Source organism: Taurulus bubalis (genome assembly GCF_910589615.1).
Source record: "Taurulus bubalis genome assembly, chromosome: 15".
In the NCBI taxonomy this organism is placed as follows: domain Eukaryota; kingdom Metazoa; phylum Chordata; class Actinopteri; order Perciformes; family Cottidae; genus Taurulus; species Taurulus bubalis.
In genome coordinates this window covers 10,579,608-10,607,271 of record NC_136603.1, presented here as the reverse complement: position 1 = coordinate 10,607,271, position 27,664 = coordinate 10,579,608, and the positions used below count along the sequence as shown (strand labels likewise).

The window sequence follows — 27,664 nt, the reverse complement described above, 5'->3', positions numbered from 1 at the left end:
ATGACCGCCATGCTGGAGAAAAACAAACACATCATGAACCAGATCACCACTTTGTCAAGCCTGATGGTGAACATCTCCTCCTGTGTCAAGTTTGACCGTTACCGTGGTTACGACTCCGCCGACGAGCTTAACGCTGTAGCTCAGGACCTTGCCAAACAACGTGATCTCTACGCAAGTGAGTAAATATTGGGTATAATGGACAAGCTTTATTTGGAAAGAGCAGACTCATTCAGTCTTCTGGGTTCATTAGGACAATGCATCTACAAGCTGCAATGATTTCTGAGATTGATTAATCTTCTCCCTACACTATCCTTTTCCTGTGTTTGAGTTTGTGGGTAAGGTAACACCAAGGTTTATAAGCCAAGCCTGTGACAGAGGCAAAGAGACCACCTTATCAATAGTGCTTCGTCTAAAGGAGAGATCGGACTCAACAGTTTATCTAGGACAAGGAATATAAGAGCTAGTATAGTCTTTGAATTGTGTTAGTATAAAGTGTGTGTTTAGTGAGATGCTGCAATATGTCTTTTTAAGGTGTCATCTTCAAGCTTCCCAAAGACGAGGACTCATCCAGGAAGCGCCAGGCCAGGTCTTCCTCAGCCACATCCTCCCTGCCTCCCAAAGTCAGCTACACTATCCGCATGCACATGGACAACGTCATGCGCACTGACAGAGTCCGGGAACCTTATTTTTATAAGGACACCCACATCTCGGCCAGTCATACGCTGCGCTACAACCGAGGCTTCGTCTACCTGCAGGAGAACATCGATCGGGCCATCATTGAAACCCAGACTGGACAGAGAGTCACAGAGCCAGCCGTCCAGCTGCAGCCTTTCCCCTATCCCTGCCACTATCGGGATGAGTGAGTCTCCTGAATACATGAATGCACACTCACACATGCAAACAAGCACCCAAACAAACAGTATAAGCATGCTCCTGTATGGACGCATGCATAGAAACGTGAAAGGATCCTCAGTGTCTCTGAAGGAAAGTACAGGCATTGATGTGGAATAGTGCTTGCTCTCTCATTATTCATTTGCCACTTGGGACTGACAGTTAGTAGTCATTCACAGGAATCTTTCGCATTATAATTGGCTCTGCACCATGTGCATGAATATTCACTTTTATTGTGCGTTCATCTTTGAAGACCATAGACGCATACACTCAAACACCCTCCAGGCTATTCAGGAACACCTCTCATCTCTGTAGTATGTATCTAAATTAAAACAAAATGTCTTGTGCATCTATACACTACATTGTTTTTAACAAATCACGCTTGACTGTAATGCCTATAGTTGTGCTTGTCCTCTACTGCTGGTATCTCCTCTGAGGAGGACCAGCGGGCCACGGTCTCTGGCCTGCTGCCTTCTGACAAACTATAAGATATGTTGAACCTGCCCTTTCTGTAGTTCAGATTTATTTATTTATTTACTTAGCAAAACAATTTCTGACATGCGCTGTCAAATATAGCTGTGTAGTATGGAAAAACAGCGATCACTGAATTCCTCTGTATCAGGCTATGATTAAGTAAAAATATATTTCACAAAATATAAGAAATGGAGAGGCATTTATTTTGCGTAAACGATAAGAAGATCAGAACACGGCTGTCAAATATCTCCAATCCCCCCTTCGATATTGTTCTTCCGCTCTCCATCTCTGTCTCTCTGTCAAGACAGTGACTGAATGATGGGCCTTTTCATCTGCTGTTGTTGACAGTGATTGGATGTTAGGTTTTCTAGAAATTTGACTGACAGTTCGCACCTCTGTATTCCCCAGGTACCTAGAGGCCATCTCTTTTGTCTTCCCTCTCATGCTGATGTTGGCCTGGGTGCTGTTTGTGGCAGATTTTGTGAAGAAACTGGTACATGAGAGAGAGCTGAGGCTGCATGAGGTAATGCATTTTTCACTTGAAAAAAAGATTAAACCTGCCACTGACTTCTGGGTTCTCAAGATGCTGTGTGGTGATACTGACCATTTATTTTTGTGTTTCTATTAAATGTACATTCACATTATTGACATTAAAAAGTTATGTTTTATGAACAGTTGCCAGTGTGATAAGCACAGCCATTCTCTCTGAGTTTTGAACACAGCATCAAATGTAAACTCTTCCTCCCCTAGACCCACCAGTTGTATTTGCTGTAAAGTTTTATAAGCACCATTGGCAAGAAAGCAAGCATATAAACTGTATTGTTAACTGGCTTACTGTGTTTCCCCATCAATTGCTATTCTTTCTTTTTCCACAGTACATGAAAATGATGGGAGTCAACCCGCTCAGCCACTTCTTCGCTTGGTTCCTGGAGTGCACCGCTTACTTGGTGTTGACCATCTTCTTCCTCACAATGGTGCTGAAGTACGGCAACATTCTGCCCAACAGTGACGGCTTCCTCCTTTTCTTGTACCTTTGCAATTATGGTTTAAGCATCCTGTCCTTCAGTTACCTCGTCAGCTCCTTCTTTGACAAGACATACATCGCCGGCCTTAGTGCAAGCCTCCTTTACATCCTCTGCTTCTTCCCCTTCATTGTGGTCGTGGCCGTGGAGACAAAACTCACCTTTTCCCAGAAGGCCGCCCTGGTGAGAAACCTCTTCTGTCATGACTCATGTATATTAAACACTTAAGTAGTAGTACTATTTTATTGGCTATATATATGAAGTTAAAAAACAATAATGTTAATTATTCTAGAAGATACTAAGAATTGACACAAAGTAATATAATTATATTCCAAAAATGGTATTTACTCTATCCAATAAAACAATTTGACTAACCTTATGATTCAAAGTATATTACTGCAGCCTCAAAAAGGCAGTTCATTTATGAAATAATCTGAGTAAACAGTGGTTTTAGCCTCCAGTTGTTTTCCATTGCAAGGTTTTATTTTCCATTTTGGCATGCAATTGTAGTGCAGGGCAAACTGACGGTTTGCAGACCACAGTTTATTTGCCTTTTGCGGACATAAGTTCTGCACATAAACTTAATACATACTATTTTGTATGTTGGTGCTTCTAGAGGTTTTATGGAAAGGCATTGTTGGAAAAGATATATTCTCTCACTGTAAACTATAATGTATCTCCCATTATCTACAGGGTTTGTTTTCCCCGACCTGTTTTAGTTATGCCAGTCAATATATCTCTCGGTACGAGACCCAAGGAGAAGGTATGTGTTTGTGGACATTTGCATGCATCAAAAACAATCTCTCTCACATATGTGTTACTTTAGTCCGTGGGAAGCAAATTAAATCTACTGTTGACCTCTTCAGGCATCCAATGGAGCAACTCATACATCTCGCCCATCGCTGGAGACACATCCTCGTTTGGTTGGCTGTGCTGGCTGCTGCTCATCGACTCCATCCTCTACTTCATCATCGGGGCTTACATCCGCATGGTCTTCCCAGGTAAACTGTACAATCATACAAGTCTTGAAAACTTCAAGCAGAATGATCTTCAAGTCAAGGAGTCCGGATACTTGGAATATTTCAAAACTTTTTCAAACTATTGGTATCCAATTCTCCATCCAGTTAATTCTAGTGAGACCTTTTTAATGCTAATTTGCTGGAGAAATTAATGTGTGAATAGCACAATAGTTCTCATTAATCTAGCTAGAAGGGTTCAATCTGATTTAATAATTTTGTCTATTGATTTTAGAACATCGGACACAGTTTTCTCAGATTAGCTTTCATTGTTTGGTTTATACTTTTCACCAATCTAACAGTGTGCCCATTCGTCTTTGTCAGATCAGTTGTTCTTGAAGCGTAAGGGCAGTATTAGCACATGGCATAGTGATAGTATAATATTATATTATATTAGCTCTCTAGCTATGTTAATAAAGTATCGGGATTAGAGGGATGAGTCACTGTGGAAATGTTTGGTAATTTGATTTGATTTTTTTACTTCTTTGCAATGTTTCATGTATTTATTAGAAGTCGTGGGTTCTTATTTTAACCTTCAGGAAAGTACGGCATCCCCGTCTCATGGTACTTCCCCTTCAAGGCGTCCTTCTGGGCCGAGCTGTGCTGTTGCATTAAACCAAACAGTAACGTGGGCAGAGGACTCCTTTTCACCAACATCATGCAGGAAAACCAGCCCGTCTTCTCTGACGACAAGGGAAAAGGTACAGGGGGAAAAAATGACATTGTACTATCTCGTGGAAGATAAGAATAAGCAATGCTGTCTCCTCCGGTGTTGTGTTTTGAAGCAAGAACATGATGTCTTTCCTTTTCTGTCATTTTTTTTTTGCTCACCCCAACACCTCACATTTATATGTCACCCTCACTCTTCATTTAATTCCTGTCCGCTGTGAGTTTGATTTACAGGTTGCCTCTCTCTCCATGTTTCTCTCAGGCCACAGCACTCTTTCCTCTCAGGCTGGGGAGGCTTTCTCAGAGCTCCCAGTGGGCGTTGCTCTCCATGGTCTCAGCAAGATCTATGGCGACCAAGTAGCAATTCAAAACCTTAATGTTTCCTTCTACGAGGGCCAGGTCACCTCACTGCTTGGTCACAATGGAGCTGGCAAGACCACCACCATGTATGTGTGGCACAATCTTTCTCTATTTTCAGCTAGTCGTAAGATGAATACAAATGCATATAACATATAACAATTCATAAACTAAATGAGGTTCTCTTAAATTTTATTTTGTGGATCCCTTTAATCAACAGACCCTTTAAACCTTTAAACTTGCTGACAGTGGGATTGTTTTGTCCATATCTGGCAAAGCTAATGCACCGTTGTAGAGATTAGCTTCACAGGTTTTCATTAACTGGAGCACTTAAATTAACATTTTAAATTTGATGAATTTTGCTGATGCTCTTATCCAGAGCAGCTCACAATGAATGCATCAGCGTTAAATGTCCCAAAAAAAAGAAAAAAAACAAGAAGGGATTCCATGGCCTTAGATATTCTTGGGACCAACAAATCATTATTTAACCGGAAAAGTGCTGCAGAGAAAGTACAAAAAAAGAGCAAATGAAAGGGCTCCCAAATATGGAACATAAAATAACAAACAAAAACAGAATTAACTCAGATTGTAAAGGATCATGCTTTGTGTTTAGGTCTCTCCTGACTGGCCTTTTTGCACCATCTTCGGGCACCATTGAGGTGTATGGCAGAGACATGGAGACCAACATCGATGCAGTTCGCAGAGAGCTGGGGGTTTGCATGCAATATGACGTCCTCTTTGACCACATGACCACCAAGGAGCACCTGCTGCTCTACGGACAGATCAAGTCCCCACAATGGTCATGCAAGGAACTGCATGAACAAGTCCACAAGTGAGTGACCGATCATCCATGACAGGGAGCATGCTCAATATTATAATGCACTGTGTCTAAAAGATGATGTCAAGGGGTTTTGCATAATGTAGCAGAGGTTTCATTTTCTAACTGAAATAGACCGCTATTGCTCTGCCAATGTCATTCTCGCCAATAGAAAGGAAATAAGGGTAGAGGTCAAGAGAGTTTAACAGTGAATAGTAGCCCCTACACAATGTTCGGGACACGGGACATTTTTAAAGATTATAAGTAATATTCAGATGTATTTACTTCCTGTAGTTTACAGGTATATCTCAGCATTAATGCAATAATTCAATTTGTGTTACAAAAATAATTGTTACACTTTCTATCCTTGAAATTACCCCCCACTTTAGCATCTCAGCTGTGAAATATATCTGACACTTCTACTACCATTGAATGCAGGTTGAGAATGCTGTCTGAACAATGTAAAATAAAAAGATTATGATGGAAAATGTGAGCTTGAAGTGGGGAAGAAATATTAAATAATATATATTTTTGTTCCTTTGTGTCCTCTTTGTTCCGAAGCTTACAGGAACAATCATTGTAAAAAAAAATCTGTGCCATAAAGCAATGGGTTGAACCCCCAGTTGCATCGTAAGACTATTTCTGAAGGGGTTTTGCACGACTAGAGGAGCAGTAATAAGCCTCAACTTAGGGGCAAGAAACTGAACTTCTCCACTGGTTCCTGTAGTTCAGAAACCCCGCTCTGTAACTGATGGAATTGATGGAAGTATAAATTGGAAACTGGGTTGTAACGCTCATAAAAAGTATGTAACATGAGCTCCATGTTAAATGCTTTTCATTGACTCCTCTACCAGGATCCTAGAGGAGACAGGCATGCACGCTCACAGACACAAGCGGGTGGGCACCCTGTCAGGCGGCATGAAGCGCAAGCTGTCAATCTCCATTGCCTTCATAGGAGGCTCGCGCTTGGTGGTTCTGGATGAACCCACCACTGGAGTTGATCCCTGCTCCAGGCGCAACATCTGGGATATTGTTATCCAGTACAAGAAACGTGAGTCTCCCAGACATACTATAACCACCTGTACTATTGCTGTTATCACTACTAATAATAATGATGACAATGATAAGAGGAACAGGAAGAAATGGCAGAAGAACAAAACAAGTAAAGTATTCTTTTATATCACGTGGGGTCCCCCAAGGATCAATACTTGGCCAAATTTTGTTCAGTTTGTATCTGTCTGCCTGTATGTATGCATGTATGTCTTGATCAACAAAACCCGTTGCAATATTTACCTTTTACTTTATTTTTTTCTTGAAAGTCATAACAATCTGGATTATCTACAGTGCTGCCATCGAAGACTAAACAGCCTCTAACCACTAGCTTAAAATGTTCAGCAAGAAATCTAGAAGCTCAGAAATATTCATATAAACCAGAAGTGTTGTCTGTCAGACCAGCGCTCCACAAAATCAATTGTTGAAAACTTATTTTCGCCTTATTCATGCTTTAATTTCCTCTCGCCTTGACTACTGCAATTCATGATGTACTACTTCCTCAATCATGCTGCAAGTACTCATCTACAGTTGGTGCATAATGCAGCCGTAAGGCTTCTGACAAACACTCAGAGAGCACCAGCCCTGGAAGAATTACATTGATACCCATTTGTTTTGGAATGAATTGTCCTTTTAAGCCCCCCATGATGTCCCTGCTATATATTTATGATCTTGTAACTCTTTATGCTGCACCAAGACCAAACCAAATGTTGTGAAAAGTTCCACAGTCTTGCTTGGGAAAAAGGGGAGTTCATGCTTTTCAGGTCAAAACATGTATGTTTTGGCATGGGTTTTTTAAACTTATAACTCCTCTTTTAGTTTTGTCTTGTTATATTTTACGTAAAAAAAGTGAAGAAAATAAAATGGCTTAGAAAAAAAGTATTTAACAGTAATTAATCACATTGCGTGATGGTCATCCTATCAGACAAAGACAACTAAGAAGACAATCTTATATTCTCTTTATTTTGTATTATTTGTATTATTACAAACATATTCAAATTCACATTCTGTAGTACACACTCGCATGGCAGAGTCACTCCAAACGCTCTCGCTCTAGTGTTTTCCACTGAAGACGCCTCCCACTCCGTATTTCCTAAGAGGGACAGGAGTAGAAGAGCAAGAACCGGGAGCAGGCCCAGGAGGGATTTTTCTTTTTTTTTACGCTTCTGACTTTAAATTTAGCATATAATTAGTCGAAAGGAAATCCAGTATTTTTTTTCTTTAGGCTGTATTAGAGCTGCAGCAGTACTGGCAGGAAGACTGCTAAATGTCATATAATTGTAGCTGTGGAAAAATATCCTGCGTAATTGGCCCTGTCTCAGATGTTCGTGAGATTTTGGTGCCATGGGAATCTATTTGAAAATAAACTTTCTTCATTGCCTTTTTCTCTGATGATTTCGATGTGCACGACACAGCTTGTGTGTGACTTTGTCTTTGTGATGTCTGGTTGTTTGGTTGTTTATTTGGATGTGTGTTGTTGCATATGTGTGTATGTCTGTAGCTACTCTTAAAAGGCCAACGTGAACTCACTAGGAAAGGAAAATAATGTTGCCATTATACATCTAAATATGGCTTCTGTGTTGTTTTTCTACCCTTCTCAAAACTTGAAACTCCTGCGGAGTTCAACAGATTTCCTTGGCTGGTAAAGATAATCTCACTGTGTGCATTTAACTGACATCAAATCACTGGATTTTCATATATTATGTTTCTTTATATTCACACAATGCCGTTGAGCTTCCATTTGAGTTGTAGTTATGGGTTCAGGAATGGTATAATGATCCTTACACAAATAATGAAGATTGTGTTATGTGTGTGTCCTGCAGATCGCACCATCATCATGTCCACCCACCACCTGGATGAAGCTGAAGTACTGAGCGACCGCATCGCCTTCCTGGAGGAAGGAGGTTTAAAATGCTGCGGATCCCCCTTCCATCTGAAAGACAAGCTGGGTCAGGGCTACAAGCTCACTCTCACCAAAAAGGTATTCATCCTGACGGGCATACAATCAGAATGTTCGGGACATTTTTCAAACTGGTTAAATAATCCATGTTTCCCTGGTGCTCCACGTTAAGATTTTACCATAAGTGAAGGTTGAGTGATTGTAGGTCACAACCTTTTTCTTAGAAGTGAGAGGGCAAAATATATCTCATGCATTTTACTCAGACTTCCTCTAAACAATGACATTCCCCAATACATTATAATGGAGAAGCTGGCCTGTTCATGTGTGAATATATTCTTGGTTTTATTTTTGCCCCATTAGACACTAGAGTACACAATACATATTGCAATAGTGTGATGTATATCAGATATATTAGAAAACTGCTAAACAGGCCAAATTTAACACAAATAATTCCTTGCTGCCCTTCTTCTAACTGGCTCACACTTTCAGCATACTTTATCTTACTCTGCTTTCCTAATGTAGCTATTAACATTTTTGACACCTTACCACATTGATAAGAATCCTTCCATCCCATATAGTTTTGTACATGCCAGTTTCATAATGTGGTCAACTCAAAACTAAAATCTATGTTGGCTGTTTCTTTTTCTGTTTTAGGCTGTATTAAACGCCTTCTCTATGTAGCAAAATTCAAAAACGGATGATGTTAGCAGGGTAAAACGGTAGAGCATACACGTCCCAAAAAAAGAAATAATAAAAAATATACATTTGAAGCCACTGGCATCTGATTTCTAGTTGCAAACTAAAGCTGTGTAATCTTGATGATGATAATAATAATAATAATAATAATAATAATAATAATAATAATAATAATAATAATCTGTTTTGCTTTCCGATCCGCAGATGGAGAATTTAGAATCAGAGCGGATTAACAATGCTGAGCTGAAGGTCTTCATACAAGCTCATGTACCAGAAGCTCGACTGAAGGAGGCCCTGGGGAGCGACCTGGTCTACTCACTGCCCCCCTTTACTTCATCCAATGCCTCCTCATACCGCTCCCTCCTGACCGCACTGGACTCCAATCTGGACGCCCTACAGTTGGGGGGCTATGGCATCTCTGACACCACCTTAGAGGAGGTAAACTCATACACAACAACACACTAAACAGTTTACGCTGTGTAGTGCTCATAACCATGATCATATTGACATATAAGCAGAATCACAAGCCATAACACTATTCTGATATGTTTTTTTACATACACAGATACTCATGTTTTGTGTTTGTCTGTGTAGGTGTTTCTCCAGTTGACTCATGGAAGCACAGAAACTGGGACCCCCCTTTCTATCTCTGAGACAATTGGTGACACTGATTCCATTGACAGCTTCCCTTCAGTCTCCGGTGGAAGCATCTCCGACTTTGGTGACAATATCAGTGAGTAAAAGGATGCATGATGGAAAACTTTTTAAAATGTTGATTTTCATAGTTAAGCTAACATATTTGAAGTATACATACTCAGCTGACCTACAGCAGTTCAACATCTTCTACATTTTGATGGATTGCACTGACATCTTTTGTGATCGCATCTACCCGTTAACCTTTATCTCAGCGAGCTCTGGAGAGAAAAAACAGGCAGAACAGAATTGATTAAATCACGTCACAATTTCATCTCCCATGTGTTCCAGAGCTTACCGGTTCATCCATGGTGCGCGGCATGGCCCTGGCATGGCAGCAGATGGCAGCCATTCTGATCAAGAGATTCCACCACAGCCGCAGAGACTGGAAGGGCCTGATCTCTCAGATCCTGCTCCCTGTTCTGTTCATGGTGTTTGCTATGGGTCTGAGCTCCATGAAGAAAGACCTGCATCACTATCCTGAGCTGGAGCTCAGCCCTGCGCTTTACAACTATGGACCGAGCTACTCTTTCTTCAGGTCAGTCCCCATGGTAAAGAAAATACAAGCAAACAAGGTTAATCAGGGTTATTTTACACCAAGCATGTTTGGAGCAACTCTGAAGCTCTGCTCTTTTTCTTCAATTCATTTGACACAGTCAGACCAATTCCAATGAGATTCAGGTGGCAACAAATAGTCACTCCTGTTTTCCCGGTGTCATTTCCAAGCTAATTTTGACGTAATTTGTTTGAGCAGGAAACTACTCCAAACTTAACAAAATTATCACAGTTGTGTGTATCTCAAGTTATATGTTTGTTATACTGTAACTGACTTGGTTTGTGGTAAAGCTTGGAGGAGGTTGTATTGCGGGACATGCTCTGGTGTTTACAAAAATCATACTGCTCATCTTAAAGGATGCTCTATAGTAAAAGAGAACATATTGAACCAAGGAGCAGCTGCAACTTGTCGCTTGATTGTGTTCCTTCATCATTTGCGGGGCACAACGTGTCTCACTTGTAATTAAATTAATTTGAAGCTGGAGTTTGTTGAAGGGCAGAAAGACCTTAAGGAGAGGCAGAGAGAGAATGCGAGGGAAAGAGATGATTGTGATGAAGACGGATGAGATATGAGATCAAAGGGAGGGAGATTAAGAGCGTCAGGAGGTTGCAAGATGTCTTCATTCTTGAGAAGCGCTATTGTTTGATCAAGGGATATGTAGCAAGGGAGAAAATGCTGAGGTGCCAATCCATATCAAAGGCCGTATGGGCGCTCTTTTCAAGTCTTCTCCAGCTTGATTTACAAAAGTGATTTAAAAAAATATATATATTTATTTTAAAAGAGATTAATGATAGTGTTGTGCTTAGGTAGTTTCTCAGAGCACTGTGTTTTCAGACTTTGCTGTATGAACAATACAAATACAATGATCTGAACGTTTATTAATGAGTGTGCATTACAAGGCAAGGGAAGGATAAAAATGTTTTAAAAAAACATCCACTTAAATGTAAAGTAGCAAATCAAATGTCCTCACTCATTATATCTGTACAGTTCCCCACAGTAATACTATTGGAATCACTGACTGTGTCTTCATGGGGACTTTATTGACACAATTGTGAGTTAGTAAATGGTTCTTATGCTAGCTTCTCTTTAAGGAAAACCTTGCTGAATGCCAACCTTGAAACTCCAGTCAGCAAGATTGATTTGAATAAATCAAGAAAGTCCAACCTCTCTGCCATGTGGGAGCCTTATGAAACAACCTTTTGTTTGACTAACTTTATGTTATTATTGTTGTAGCTATGGTGTAGTTCACTAAAATGTCTGTGTAACCTCTGGGTTGAGGCTGACTGTTTGATTTCTGACTCCATAGTAACCAAAATCCCAACTCAGCCAAGCTGAAGGACACCATGATGTCATTCCCTGGCATCGGTAACACCTGCCTTGACAAGTCCGATAACCCGTACGTAATCACACATGAAATGCCAGCTGTTTTTTCCCTTGAAAATACTAAATGTGTCAGAGATAATCTTGGTTTCGTGCTCAGTTTCCCAATGCATTCTACCTTTTTCCACATCGGTATTTTCATATTTCACTCATCGTCATTCTTGTCATGCCTCATCATTCACCTTGTTTCATTTTTACCTTTCTTCCTCCGTTCAATTTCTGCCGCTCTCTCTCATGTCCTCTCTCTCTATTTTCCTGCCGCTCAGCTCAACGTATGTGGCTGAAAGCCTGCAGCAGGACTCTGCTTTGTATTCCATAAACACCATGTGTTTATAGGGGAGATTTCCCCCTTACAGGCACTTAAATCAATGTTGGCTTCATGAACCAGACCTCGGAGGCATTTTAAAATGCTCTGCCGAAAAGAAAAAAAAAGAGATGCGGGGGGGAGAGAGAGAGAGAGAGAGATAGTATGGTGGAATAGAGACTGCATTTTTTGTTCATGATGTCTATAATCACATCATGACTGACTGAAACAATGCCGAGTGTTACATATACAGAAAACATAAGATTTGTTCATAGTTTTTGATCAATTTATATCAAAAGTAACAGGTCTTTTGTTGTTACAGTCTCTTTTTGATCTGCACAAAGTGTCCCTGAAAGCATTTGGCAGAAAACTAAATGTTTCAACCCACACAAATAAATGTCACACAGTACGATATTACAGCACACAATAAACAGCTTTTGAAACAGTTTTCAACTGAGATCAGAGGAAATATTTAGGTCCTGATCTCCAAAAAAAAAAAAACGAGCTCACAGCTGCTGCATAAATGGTTGCATATTTTGCTACCATATGCACTTACGTTTTAAGCACTGATGCAAGCCATCATATAAACTGAGTTTCAGGATGTGTTCTGGGGCTGAGTCTCGGTATAATCTTATGGCATTATCATGTACTGCAGACGCCCATCATTCCACTGAGCCACCATTTCACTTTGAGACTTTTTCCTTTTAAGGGACTGCGAAAGAAGCACAAACAACTGGATTTCCAGAGGGAACAGCTCCAAAGCATTTAGTGTCTGTAAATGCACCCGTCAGGAACAGGTGAGACTGGGTCACTGGGTGTGAGAGAGAGTTTTGTTGTGTGTTATGCATCTGTATTCCTATACGTCAATGTGTCTTCTGTGAAAAAGGGTGAGTGTAATGCAGTTGCCTCTTCATTACACAGCAGATTTGTGATGGAGACAGCTACCAGCCCCCCCATAAGAAGAGCCCTTCATCTCATATTGTGTATAACCTGAGTGGCATCAATGTGGAGAACTACCTAGTGGCCACAGCAAATGACTTCATCAGGAACAGGTGAATGCAACCTGTGTTTACCTTTGGCTAATGTTGCCAAATTGAGTGTTAATCAACTCTCATTGCATCAACCTTATGAGGCGATCTTTTCAAGTAGTTAGCTTACATATTATTTCCCATCCATGAATTGCATTTCATATTACATCAGTTTGATAAGTTAATTTTGTTTCAGATAGTTGGCAAATCATATATGGGGCTCAATAGTTTTCATTGTTTTCATTTAAATACTTTCTTTTTTTGTATTAAAAACAAGGATTTGCAGAAATTTTATTTGCTGTTGACTGTAAAAGAAAAAAAGAAAAAAAACATCTTAAAAAATCTAGGCATTTATTATCTTGTCAATCATGTTAACTGTACTTTGAACGTGGGTTCTAATCTAGGTATCTTATTAAAATGACAGCAAACAAGCATAAAACACAGTGTGTCTTTCTTAGCAGCATTCAGAGCTCTTTGTTTGGATGGATATGTGATTTTGTTTTGGCATGGTTTCAGGTATGGTGGCTTTGCTTTTGGCATGCCTCTCCCTCCTGACTTACAGATGGACGTAACAGCGGTGCCCAAAAACCGTACTCTGTCTAAGGTAACTTTGTCTCCCTCCTCCCTGCTGCCTGTCTCATTATCCCTTTAATTGTTGCACTGATGAGTTGAAAGTTAAAACATAACATCATATCCCAAAGTTGTTTGATTATCATGAGTATCTTTAAAGCCTTGATTTCAAACCATCGGAAACTGTACTGATCTAGTATTCTTACATAGCCTGTCTGTAGCAGTGTGTGTGATGGTTTCTGTGCATGTCTTTGTTTGCGCTTGCATGGGTTTAGGTCTGGTTCAACCCAGAGGGCCACCACACAATGCCAGCATACCTAAACAGCCTCAGCAACCTCATCCTACGCTCCAATCTTCCAGCAGACAAGGATCCACACAAGTATGGTAAGCTGAAATATAATTGTTAAAAGCAAAATTGGTAAAGTGAGCTTTCAGTTTCAATCAAGGATTCTATATATACAAATGCACTGACGGCAAAGATCACTGCTATCTTTTTTTTCTTTGTGACATGTTAATATACATTTGCTGCTGTCAGTATATTTTTTGTTATTTTAGAAAAGGTCTGTAGACCTTATCTTTGGCGTGATTGTCCTTTATTCACACAACACTCCCAGGTTATTGCAAAAGGTAAGCTGAGGCAAAGGTTTGAAATACGACATGGCTGGGATTGTGCAAAAGGGATGCACACATCAGCATTGCAAAAATGTATCTATCTAGCAATGTGTTGCTGATTGTGCATGTTGTATACTAAATATAAAGAGAGCTGTAAACCTTGTGTTTACTCATGGTTCATTTCACTGGATTGAAGCCAGGGGGTGCTGTGTGTCCTCAGACTCACATCAGTATGCATGGTGAATACTGATGAGTGCCGCTTACTGGGGAATGAGACTGGCCCACGTTTTCAGTACTGTTTTAGCTCTGTATCACCCTGACCATCTGCCTGCGGGCAGGCGTACACAAACAAAACCACACACACACACACACACACACGCACACACACACACCCACACACACACACACACACACATAGAAGTGCTCATAAAAACATACAGTGCATGCACAGATATATATGCACACACACATTTCTCCCACAAAGGAAAATAAAAGTGCTCGAGGGTAGAGTGAATGTTACCTGCAGACTCACAGCGGTGTCAGGGGTGCAGATCCAAGAAGATTGCTTTTCAAGGTGATGGTTTATCAGTCAAATGTGAAGCCCTAACCCTCACATTGTGTACTGCAGTACCAACTGGGTTGGGATCCTTTAGAGGTCAGCATCAAACTGTAATTGTTCATGCCACCCTCACAGGACTCTCGTGTAACTGCTAACTGCCAGATGTGCCATCGCACTCCTGCCCGCTGTCCACACTAGAGATTCTGATCATGCCCACCTGCAACAATGTTTTGTATTGATTGATTGTATTGTTTTGTATTTTGTATTGCCTGCATCCCCCATAGAAAATATACAGTTACTCAACTGTTTATTAATGCACCTTTGGAAAACATTAACTGAAAAAAAAACACTTATTTAATGTATTTAAAAAAAAGGGAAAAAAATGCAGAATTTGACTGGTTCCATTTTCTCAGGTGTAAATATTTGGTGGCCTCTATTATAGCATATTTAATATATTTGGGTTTTAAACTGTTGGTCAGACAAAATAACCAATTTGTACAGGTTCTGAAATGACAAAGAAATTAATCAAGAAATCTGCAGATGAATTGATAATGAAAAGTATTGCTTGTTGCACCTATAGTCGTTTTCCCATTGTAAAATACTTTAGAGTAGTAGTTAATGATTACGGATCGGATTTGGATTAGATGGCAGAACTCATCAATTCTGTGGAGCCCTGGGCCCCCAACCTGCTCCAGGGCTGCTGGGCTTTGGGTTAACTCACACTCTCCTATCTCAGGAAATGTAAGTAGAGATATGTAGGGGAACAGTTCATGTCTGTGAGCATCTCGAAGACCCTGAACAAATGATAAAGAAAATTCAATTTTCTTTGTGTGCACTGGCAAATGAAATCATCTTGCACTATATTTTTCAATTGAATGTGTCCCTGACTAAGAGAGTATCTTTGCTCATTTGGTTCCTGTGCTGAAAAATAGCCCGCATGTTCTATTTCTAACTCAATACTTTGTTTTTTCCATGACAGGCATTTCAGTTTCCAGCCACCCCTATTTCGGCCGGCCGGATGATGAAGATTCAATGTAAGGACTGCACTTTAGATTCTTCCTTCTACTGAGCTGACTTGCAGTATTTAACAATATCCCAAATGACTGCACTTCAAAATATAATCTAATTAGCATTCTAATTGGTGAAAATGTCCCCAAATTTGTCAACTCATTATGAATATTTTTGGCTGTTGTTTGAATGAGCCCAAGTTAAATTATTTAATCATCCTACTTTTTAATTACGGACATCAAAGTCAGGGTGGACTTAGGGCACAGAGGTACATGACAGCGGTATTTACCCATTTTGATTTTTTAAATGGATTTCCCTGAGCTTGCACTATTGATCAGAGTCCCAATATAATGAGTGTTTACCCTGAAGGTGGCACAGAGGTGGATTGATTCCACCCCACTTCCCAAAATGAGTTTATTTGAAATACTCCACATTCTGCTTTAGAGACCGAGACTGCAGAATACGTGCTTCTGTGTTTGCTTGCGTGTCTGTATGCAAACATGTGTGTGCTCCAGAGGATCAAATAAATCATTACAAGAGTGTATTAAGCTGACGTCGTGGCCTCATGAAGGTCGGTTCTCTCTGACCATTTCACTCGCTATTTCCTTGTGTTTACTGCCCTTCAGTTTCTCCACATACTCAACTCTTCTTTATGTGTATGGTATTTACGTAGCCGTTAGCCTGCTTAGGCTGAAAATGCACAATTACGCCTCTGTGAAATTCTGCCTCCTCACTGATGCATTGATTTGGCCTGAGCCATGGTAAAGATACAACAGCTTATTACTCAAAATGTCTTGATGCTCACAGTGTGGACGCTGTGCCCATGGGGAAGATACTGCACTAAGGTTATATTGGCCTGACTGCAACAAACTTGCTCAGTAGCTGCTGCTCGCTATCCTCTGTAGTTAGTGCTGCCCTCAAACGCCCACCACATGTCCCTCTCCGCTGTCTCTCCTCCCGGCTCGGTCACACCAGCAGCTTCATACTCATCTTCATTTTCAGCCTCATGCAGCTTATTCTGTTTGGGCGGTGAAGAGGCGAGGAGTAAAGGTAGTACAGCAGCATGTAGGGTGGGAAAGAAAGCACGGCAGTTTGAATGATTGCACAGGGTTGAAGAGTAACTGAGGGATCAAATTATCAGCTGGTTGTCTGGGCTCTTGTCTGGACAAAAGGCTCTGCGGCCTCCCAGCAGCACCACTGGCTTACAGTTGAAGTTGTTCTCTGCACAAAGCCATCTGTTTCTTTTACAGTTCCTATCTTGTGAGAGGCGAGGCAAAGCATCTCGTTTAACAAAGCTGTTTGTTATTAATGGAATTCCATTTATTATGAGCCACTTCAGTAGTTCAAATGAGTCGGGTCCATGCAGGGAACAATATGATGGTTTGTAGGAGAAGCAATTACACCAGGTTGCCTCATCCAAAATGACTCGGCACAATAGAGTATATTGTGCCCTTCTTTGTGTGTGTCCTTGTATCTAAACCTGTAGCTGCTGTAGCACTGCAGCCTTAAAGTAAAGTAGTGGAATTGCAACCATATTTAATATGCAGGAAGATAATGAGCTTCATCAATAAAGTCGATGTAGTTAAATAATAATTCATTAATTAAGCCAGTTTTGTCACTTATGCCTGAATGATTCTATTTTTTTCCTCACAGTGTCCAGGCAATGCTCCAGATCATGGTGGCCATGTGTGTGCTGACGGGTTTTTCAATCACGACAGCCAGCTTCGCCATCTATGAAGTCAATGAGCACCACAGTGGCTCCAAGCGGCTCCAGCACATATCTGGCATCAGCGAGCCCTTCTACTGGGCTGTGAACTTCTTATACGACATGGTAACATCCTCTCATTATCTCGCTAACGTCTCAAGTCATGCTCATTAAAAGCAAAAGCAAACATATGTTTGATGTATCTCTTCCCCATGTTCAATTTTAGATTGCAATAGCATGTGCAAAATATTTAAAAGATATACTTAATGTATTCATGAATGCATTTCTCAAAATCTACTTATATAATGATCAATACATTCATTTATTATTGATTTAAAAAATACATTCCTGTTGAATGACGTGCCTTTGTGTTGCTGCATTGTGTTCTGTATTTTTCCACAGATCATGTATTTGATCCCTGTGACCTTAACTGTTGCCGTGATTGCAGCCTTCCAGGTTGCAGCATTCACGGATCGGCAAAATTTGGGTGCTGTCGCCCTGCTTTTGGTACTCTTTGGGTGAGTGATTTGGCCCCGCACAATATGTAAACGTAACGTATTAAGGGGTTGATTTACAAAGCCTACTGAAAAAGGACCGTCCAATTATGGGATTGTTGTTGTTTTTTCATGATATTGTGGACCAAAAGCGACTTGACGATAAATCTAGCCATGAGGACAAAACATTTGAATGATTCAGAGACAAAACCACTGGACTAACTATTTTAAACGTTACAATTGTTTCAAGTTTTATTTCTGTAGCTCTGGCGATCGGTCAAACCTGTTATTTTAACATTGCACTTAACAACTGCTAGAATCTCAAGACACTGCAACATTAACTTCCCTGTCTGCTTCCTGAATGGTGGGTAATAAAATGAAATAAGAGCTGAACTGACAAAAAATCTTTATGATGTTATGTATATTTGTATACAATTACACAAGGGACCAACGACAAGGGAAGTGAGGCTTTAAGAACTGGAAAGATGAAACAAAGAGCTTGTTTCAACCTGAATGATTATCTGAGTGCTTTTGTTTCTTGTTTTTATCAATGATGCAATGTTCCACAATCTTAGCATTAGTAAAATACATTGTTTGCTCTGATCCAAGCGATTGCATGAAAAAAAAAAGTTTGCAGTAGGACAATGAGTCTCACCATACACCCACACATCCAATTTGTTTTTTTATGGTCAAAGTAATTTGATCAATTAAAGGTTTCTACATTTTCAAAAGCATGTCCTCACACACACACCATTTCCTAGTCTCCACGGGATGTTACTTTGTGATTTACTGCGCTGAGCGTTAGGAGGCGTCTGCTCTGCGAACACAAACACTGCTCAATTTTTAAGAATTTCTTGCAAAGACAGATGGTGGAAGGGCTGAAAGGCTGAGAGAAAAATCACAACCAGCATGTTTCGCCGACTCAAGCCAAAGACAATATGAAGACAGAGATGACGGGAGGGGGATCAGGCAGCAACAGTTGTAGTGTTAATAACAACATGACTTAGTGTGATCTCATGATACCAAGGTTTTAAATCTGACAATGAGATTTAGATTTTTGGAAAGGTGCCAAACCAATGACACACCATGTTTCCCCACAGCTGGATTACTGCAATTGTTAACATGAGTCCCTAAATGTAGCTGAAACTTAGTCTCCTATGCTTCCTGTTACCGTCGTAGGCCTCGTCCTGAGCCTTAGATGTTAGGAGGCCAAGTCAGCGCTCTGATTCTCATTTATCAGACAGATGTCTCCCTCCCAAGCAATGAATAATCAGTCTGTCAGGCAGCACCCACCTGGTCCAGTCTGCAGCCTTCTTGCTTCTGTTCTTGTCATGGCTTGGCTCCTGCAGTATGCCTACAAAGCAACTTTTTGGGGGGAAGGCACGCAGATGCTTTGTCTCTGTCTGACTCTATCTGTTTGTTTCTGTCTCTCTTTTCCCACCCTCCTTTTTCTTCTTCTTCCTCTTCCTCCTTTCCTCTCTTTCCCTTCGCTCTCTCGCTTTCCGAGACACCCAAATCAAATTAACTAACAGATTATTTGAGAGAAAAGAGATAAAAAAAAAAGAAAGAAAAAAGGATAACCTGCCACCAGAGGAATAAAGGGGGGAGTAATTTATCTTCCTCTCTTTTGGCGCCAATACTTAATGTTTACCCTCCTCATGGTGTGGTATTTTTCATCCGTTCCTTTTCAGTATATTCTTAGGTGCCTTTTTTCATCAGGCTCACAGCTGCCCTGTTTAGTCTGTGAAAGGCCTGAACCACTTCAGTTAAAAAAGATGCAAGGTCATGTTTTTTTAGACTGTGCATCTGTGAGGAGGGCTGGTTGAATTTTCCATATCCACAATGTAATGGGAAAATATAGTGTCGTAATGTGGTGAGGTGTTTGTCTCTGTGGGTTTTCTGCAGAGCTATGCTTGATACTTTCAAGCATAGCTTGATACTTTCCTTGATACTTTCCTTGATTCTACAGGTGGTCTACGTTCCCCTGGATGTATTTGTTAGCAGGCGTCTTTAAGGACGCAGAGATGGCCTTCATCACCTATGTGTGCATCAACCTCTTCATCAGTATCAACACCATCATGTCCACCTCCATCCTATACTTCTTGGGTCAAATTTCAATGCACAACCCTGAGGTCAGTGTAAACTACCTGAGTCAAGATGCCTTTTGGTAACAACTGATTTAGAAGTAGTTAAATGCACACTTAAATGTGTGACTGTTCAGTCCTTGTAGCAGTAGTGCTATGGAGTAGCAGAGGAGTGACAAGGGCAAACATACCTTTATCCAGGGAAGATTACGATTCAGGATGAGCTCTCAGCACTGTAGACGCGGTTTTATATCCTCTCTTCTTACCCTGCCTTTACCCTTCTCAATGTCTTTTGTTCTGTTCTTCCATGCTGCAGTTCATCCAGGAGATCTTCAAGAGGCTGAGCCGTGCCTTCCTAATCTTCCCCCAGTTCAACTTTGGGAATGGGCTAATGGAGTTGGCCAGGAAGAACATAGAGGTCCAGCTGCTTAGTGGCTATGGCATTGACGCCTATCAGAACCCATTCTCCACAGATGCCCTGGGCTGGATGTTCATCTCCTCTTTCATCCAAGGCTTGGTGTTCTTCACTCTGCGCCTCCTGCTCAACAGGTTTCTCATACGTAAAGTCAGGTGAGAAAAACAGAAGCCAGACGGTATGGTGGTAACTCCCGTGGTACATATCCAACCTTGTAATTGTGAATATAAATATGCAGATCAGTGGTTGAATATGCATAAAAGTCCTTTAAAATAATTCAAGAAAATAGTATCTATAATATTGGGCACCAAAAATAGCAGAAGCCTGAAGCATTTAGGTGAAAGAATTGGCAAAACATTTCAATCTGTGTCTCTGCCAGTTACTCATATCAGCTTCACACCTTGTAGTTATACTAAATTAAAAAAAAACTTTGCAGGAATCTAATATGGCGAAGAAAGACGGTGCCACAGATGGCTTGTGAGGATGATGATGAGGATGTGGCGACTGAGCGCCTACGGGTGACCAGTGGAGCGGCCAGCACAGATATACTGCAGGTCAACCAGCTGACTAAGGTCTATCAAACCCTCAAGAAGAAGGTCCATGCGGTCAAGAGGCTCTCTGTGGGCATCCCTGTTGGAGAAGTAAGCCTTTACACATAGTAGGAATATTAATTACTACGTAATGAAAATCAATCTGTCAGTAGGATAACGAACAAGGCATCCTGTAATTTATGACTATCATCAACCTCTTGTGATAATAGAATTACTATAATTATCCAAAAAAAGAAAAAATTGGTGGTCAAGATCCTTTTCAGAACAGGCATTTTGACACCTCATTGCAGGGTAAACACAGTGTAACTAATAACATCAACGTCCTGTTCTGTTTTGGTGTGCCAGGGCTCTGGTATTGTGCATGCTGGCTCACTAGAATGATTGACACGCTAAATAGAATGGGACCATAATTAACTGTGTTTACCCTGCTATGACATGTCAACAATAGGTCTATGCTTGTTAGGCGTATCATCACAGCACAGCCCAAGTTAAATCACAACATTTTCACATTCATCATTGCCAGGTAAATTTGTTTGTTGGAAATACAACAGTCAGTAATATAATTATATATATATGCTGGATACTTGCTTTTGTATTTTTTCTGTCTGTAGATTTCAATATTGGCCATTACAACCGGTGAAAAAGCCCATCATAGCATTACAGTACTGTAAAGTGGAGAAATGCTTCAGGATTACTAAGCAATGAGTGTTTGTTTCCAGTGCTTTGGTCTCCTGGGAGAGAACGGAGCAGGAAAAACTACCACCTTCAAGATGCTGACTGGAGATATCAGCCCCACTGATGGCACAGCACAGATCAGGGACTGGGAGGGGTAAGCTGATCATTCATTTATTTCTACATCATCTCATACATATAATGCAAATTTGGGGGAAATCTACTATAGAATAGCATGCTAACATTTTCCTTTTGAGTAAGAATATCAAATTGTTTTTGCTATCCCTTTCCTTCAAAGAGTTAACCTAGCCTATTCAGTCAGAAATACATCTTACCTGAACCCCAAACACATAAAGATTATGTTACAGTAATATATATATATATATATATATATATATATATATATATATATATATATATATATATATATATATATTTTATATTTCACTGGCTGCAGGCCATATTTGCCCTCTTGCTTCTATTTCCGTTTAAACTTGTTGTACCGCAAACAATATTCCTACATACACCAGGTTAATATTTGGTCACTTAAAATATTAATATTAATGCAAATAATAAATGAAGATGAGTTATATGAATCGTCGTAGACAACACAACAGAAGCTATTACAAGTCAAAGCATTGATTTTGTTTCTACACGTGCACAAGCTGCATTGTCTAATGAAGCTGTGTTGGATTACATTTGCATGAAGCAAATATCCACAAATGGGGGATGTTATTGCCTCCTATCAGCCACAATGCAATAGTAAATGGCTTGGGTTATAGCAGGGGGACGGTTTATATAATACCCATATCTCAGACTCTCCTATGCAGGTATAACTATATATCTGTCTGCCTCCCTATAACAGCTCTGTTGTTAAGCTGTGTGGTGGGTATTCCTAGCGGGCAGCAGGGCCACGTCCATCTGCCCTTCACCATGTGGTGGCTGCCATTTAAGAGAATATGTCTTTCTTCTTTTCCCTTAGACGGTTGGTGGACATTATGGAGTGCCGTAACAAGGGAATTACCATCGGCTACTGTCCCCAGGTGGATGCGCTGGACAGTCTGCTCACTGGAAAAGAGCACTTGGACTTCTACGCTCGCATTCGAGGCATTTCAAAGAGGGAGATAAACGGGGTAAGGAAGAGCTGCAGACTCTGTGTAGCTGTTCGAAGCTTCGGGTTTGTGACAAAACCAACCACAACATTTCAGGAGATCTGATATAAATTCAAAGGTGTACTCCCACTGCAGGACTAACTGTTGATGCTTCTATGCATACCCAATCAGTGGGTGTTAAGTGTTGAGTGATGTGTGCTGAAAGCTGTACTATCTGGGGCAAAATGGGAAAGCTTTTGTTGTCAGCTCGTGCAATCCAAACTTCAGAATTAAACTGATGCTGTATGCTTCACTGCAGACAAATTTACATTTAAACGATACTTTGTTGATGACAGGATCTCATTTGAAATGTCAGTTTAGCCCCATTCTTCTCATTTATCTTTCTGAGAACTAATCAATCTTGCCTCTGTGGTGATTACAGAGTGTGCCTGTCTTTCATTGCTGCCGCTGACATGAGAGAAATCCTCAGAACAACCAATCACAGATGTGTGATTTCTGATTTCCCATCCTGATTTAATTTACTCCCAAAAACCCCACACAATAAACAGCTCTACATATGTTAAAAAGACGTATGGACATGACAAATATAAATTATATGCAGAAAAAACATCTCTTTATGTTTGTCTCTCCCTCTACACCATTTTACATTTTTGGTACAAAACATTGATTCTCTCTGACAATCTCAGTCATGTTACAAACAGAGTCATGGCAACACATTAGTGAGGATGCCGGTCGACACACAGGCCGACACAGTGAAGCACATAAATGGATCTGTCTTGTTACAGCGCCTCTTCTCTGGTCAGAATAGTGACAACAATGGTTATAATGGCCACAGCATCGGTGTCGGGCTAATTCACAAAGATGAGGTTATATATAGAGTTCCTCTCATGTTGTCTCCCACTGAGAGTCCCCTAGCTGTGGATAATGAGACAAGCCTTAATGGGGTCATTTCACATTGACATGGTTTTGTCAGACTTAATGAGCTGTTACATGAAAGGTGATAGAAAGCGGCTTTTATGAGAGAACATAAATAAAAAAAACATAACTGTATTGCGCTGTGACGCAGTCAGTTATATGCTATGTTGCTAGTGCTAATAATTAAAATGTAGCAAATTATACTATGCATTTTTCTAAAGTATGTAGTGTCCTACAGTGTGTTCTAATAACCTGGATCAGTGAAGTCATAATTCAATGGAAAAATCAACACTGAAGGCAGATCCTCTTACAGATAACCGAGCTATCTACTGCTTTAGTCTGGCTCTCCAACTTGCCAAATGATAAGGAAAAAGGCTAAAGCTTACCAATGGGAAATCACCTCAAGCTATTCTAAAATTAATTAGTATTTACAGCACTAAGCATAGGTATTTTTAAGGAACTGAAATTGTTATGACCCATGAAGGCTTTTTTGAATTCCTGCTTTCAATGTGGTTTGACACACAAGAGAAATTGATATGCAACAAATTATTATGCTGCGTCAGTTCCTGTTCTCTAAAGCTGAAACTCCAAGACCGCTTGGAGCTTAAATAGAATACAGTCACCAAGTTAAGTCATCATTGTTGTACATACTGTACATACAAAATTAAATATGCATGAGAGTGGAACAGATAGATGGTGTTGCGAAGATCTGCCACAGCCACAGTTGGAGGATCGACTCCATCTTCATGTGCATGACACTAGGGACCAGCATACTTGTCTCTGGAATGGTCTCATTTCCTGAATGGTTTTAGAGCCGTGCAGAGCAGACATGAAGTCCCAGCATATGACTACTGGACCATAACATATCTCCTATTGATTAGCCATTTGCAGTAGGCAAGGATTGAAAGGTGTCCACTGCCAACCATATAAACTTATTTGGAAGAAGACAAAGTGAATACATAGTATTACCTTAATCTACTATTGTTTTATATCACGTCAAACTGTAAACCGTTTGTTATTATGTTTATACACTGTGTAATCCCATGCATGTTTTCTTTAAAGGTGGTGAACTACCTACTGAAGAGGCTGGAGCTGAGCTACCATAGAAACATCATTACTGATAGTTACAGTTGCGGCACCCGCAGGAAGCTCTCTACTGCGCTAGCTCTCATTGGACATCCGCAAATCCTACTCCTGGTAAGGACACACCTGTTTATGCCCCTGTAGCTGCCCATTTAATTGCCTAACTCGCCACCCGACAGCACATATTATACTATATACTACTGTTCCTCCTGAAGGATCTTTGAAGTAATGTAGATATTGATCCCCTAGACTTGACAGATCTCATATAGTTAATTAGCTTGTTTCTTCAGGCTCACCCAAGGGTAGTCTTCCCTATTAGCTTTCAACTTTGCTTCGACCTTATGTCTCTATTAAATTATCCGTCCTTTATCTTTCTTTTCTTGTTCGTATCGTCAGCTCGGTCTATTTCTTTTTTCTTTTCTTTTCCAATCCTCTTTTGAAATCCCCCTCTGCCTCTTGTTATTCATGTTGTCTTCATCTTTATTTATTTCCTTACTTTCACCTTTTTTTGCTTTTTCTGTAACACATGGCCTCCCATTTCCCGGCCTATTTTGCCAATATGCATTTGTGTTTACTCTCTTGTTTTTTCCTTCTCCTACTGTGTTACACACCGTTTGCAAAACCCTGCCATCCTTAATTGACTCCTTGTTTTCCCATGATCTCTCAATCTTGATGTTTTCCTTTCTTTCACACATCCTAATATTATCTTCACATCCCTCCTCTCTCCACAGGATGAGCCAAGCTCTGGCATGGACCCTCGCACCAAGCGTCACCTGTGGAAAATTATCTCTGAAGAAGTGAAAGGAAAATGCGCCGTGGTCCTCACTTCTCACAGGTTAGTATCATTTTTTTTCTTCTATTTGTTAACAAGCATGGCTAATTGCTGTACTGTATGCTCAAAGGGTCCTAGTGTGACCTTCTTATTTTTCTCTCCTTTTATTTCTGTCTCCGTCTCTCAGCATGGAGGAGTGTGAGGCACTGTGCAGCCGTCTGGCAATCATGGTGAAAGGTCAGTTCCGTTGCCTGGGCTCCCTGCAGCACATCAAGAACAGGTTAGTGACCTCTGCTTAGCCCGTCCCACCCTGCAACCACAACCTCCTATTCTTCCCCCTGTGTGGTGCTTTGTGCTCAATTTTACTTGTAGCATTGTACTCCCCACACTCAGACATGTAATAACACAGTGTTTTGTTTGTAAATCTCCTTTGTGCAGGTTCGGCAGCGGGTTCACTGTGAAGATGTACTTGGCCGAGGCCTCCTGTGACGCAAAGGCAATCACTGACTTCATGCGAGACAGATTCCACAGCACATACCTCAAGGTGAACTTTGCCAGCAATCAAAGTCGTTAAGAGTACTTGGTAGATAATTCATTTTTGCTGAAGAGTTCAGGGGCCATGTAAGACACATTAATTTAATTTTGCGAGTTTGCTCAAATTGGTAGGAACAGCTATTCACTCAGTTCTACAGAATTCTGGTTCCACAAAGAGCACATTTCCTCTACTTTTGCATTCTGTCTCAATACACAGAACCAGCACTCCACTATGGTGGAATATCACGTACCAATTGCTCCAGGAGGGGTGGCTGACATCTTTGACCAGCTGGAGTCAAACAAGAATGCTCTGCAGATCAAACACTTCTCTGTGAGCCAGACCACACTGGATGAGGTGAGAAAAAGAGACAGGACACAAACAGGGAGAGAGGGGGAACTAGTGTGAGGCTTTGTAGAGGTAGGTGGATAGCAGCGAGGGACACAAAAAAAGGGGGACAGGAGATGAGAGACGAAGAGAGATGGTGGGAGGGGAAGCAGGGACAGAAGAAAGCTGAGTGGGAGTGAAAGACTGAGTTAAAAAAGTTTAAAAGAGGCAGAGGAAAACTGACAGAGGGTATGCCTGAGGGAAAATGAATGGAATATGAGTTCGGGAGAGAATCCATGAGCTTTATATGCAGCCAGTGCTGATATTCTTCAACTACTCTGCCCTTCTGGGGCTCTGGGATTGGAAGATACCATTAGAAGAATGAAGAGAGGGGGGTCAAGAGGACAACTAGCCAGCAGATTAACACAAAATATGTATTTCAGAGAAAAAGAAGTGTCTTTTATATAAGCATGGCACTTACATTATTGCTGAACCTTCATAGGTCTTCATCAACTTTGCCATGGGAAATATTACCATGGAATCCATATCACTGAACAGCGAAGACGGATATGATGTCCTGGACTCCATCAAGGCAGTAGAAACGTAGAGCTGACTGCCATCTTTTCTTTACCATTTCTTGCAAATGTCTACTGTGAAATGGAACACATTATCTGTTTGTATTAAATCTGCCTTTACTATATATGTTTAAAATACTACTGTTCTAAATACTACTGAACTACTGATTATTTCTTGAAAGTGTTTTAACTGATCACATGAAGGATAACTTACATTTGTATCATTACCAAGTTTAACTATTAATGGAAAGCAGAAGAGCACATTTGCAAACATGCATGGATGAAAAAGGGTGATAAATTGAAGTTATCTAACAGGCCAACGACCTTTTTAACTTTAATTCTCCTGATTTTATTATTATGAAGGATAATATGAATCACGTAGGCTGTTAATGTATCTGTGATTGAGCCACTGTCCATGATTAGATTATTATACCTTAGCAAATGGAAACAAAAACACTGCTTTTTATTTGACCTTAACGTTGCCAAAACAAATTTGACATAATCTTAAAGCACTCACACTTAATATATTACATATCCAAAGATAATGCACATCATTAAATTTGGCAAAAGAAAATATTCACACACAGAAGAACATCCTTAATATGCACCTTTCAAACACTTTAGTTAAGCACATACCTAACTTTTAGAATGAATGTACTGAATATATAATAGATGTTTTCCTACTAAATTGACCTGATTTTTTAAGCCTATTTTTATTATTCAAATAAATATATATTTCAAATGAAACCGCTGTGTTTTGCCTATTGTACCTTCTTGTCTTATGTTTGAGCAACAGATTACATTCAACATCTTTGATTCTGCTAA

At 40.4% G+C, this 27,664-nt stretch overlaps 1 protein-coding gene across 1 annotated transcript; it reads left to right on the top strand.

The window, feature by feature from the left end:
• On the top strand, window positions 1–27,580 carry abca12 (ATP-binding cassette, sub-family A (ABC1), member 12; the record flags this gene model as incomplete). The annotated part of the gene is made up of 33 exons (XM_079230588.1): window positions 1–175; window positions 532–859; window positions 1,774–1,888; window positions 2,241–2,570; window positions 3,081–3,150; window positions 3,254–3,388; window positions 3,943–4,104; window positions 4,335–4,518; window positions 5,043–5,261; window positions 6,101–6,297; window positions 8,120–8,277; window positions 9,097–9,330; window positions 9,487–9,625; window positions 9,877–10,123; window positions 11,448–11,537; window positions 12,535–12,622; window positions 12,747–12,877; window positions 13,370–13,457; window positions 13,699–13,807; window positions 15,574–15,628; window positions 17,256–17,433; window positions 17,710–17,825; window positions 19,771–19,933; window positions 20,202–20,455; window positions 20,737–20,941; window positions 21,571–21,680; window positions 22,506–22,656; window positions 24,613–24,747; window positions 25,365–25,468; window positions 25,593–25,685; window positions 25,844–25,949; window positions 26,157–26,294; window positions 26,767–27,580. 33 exons carry the CDS (start codon window positions 1–3, stop codon window positions 26,869–26,871), a joined length of 5,112 nt encoding a protein of 1,703 aa, XP_079086714.1. The 3' UTR covers window positions 26,872–27,580.
• Between the last annotated feature and the right edge of the window lie 84 nt (window positions 27,581–27,664).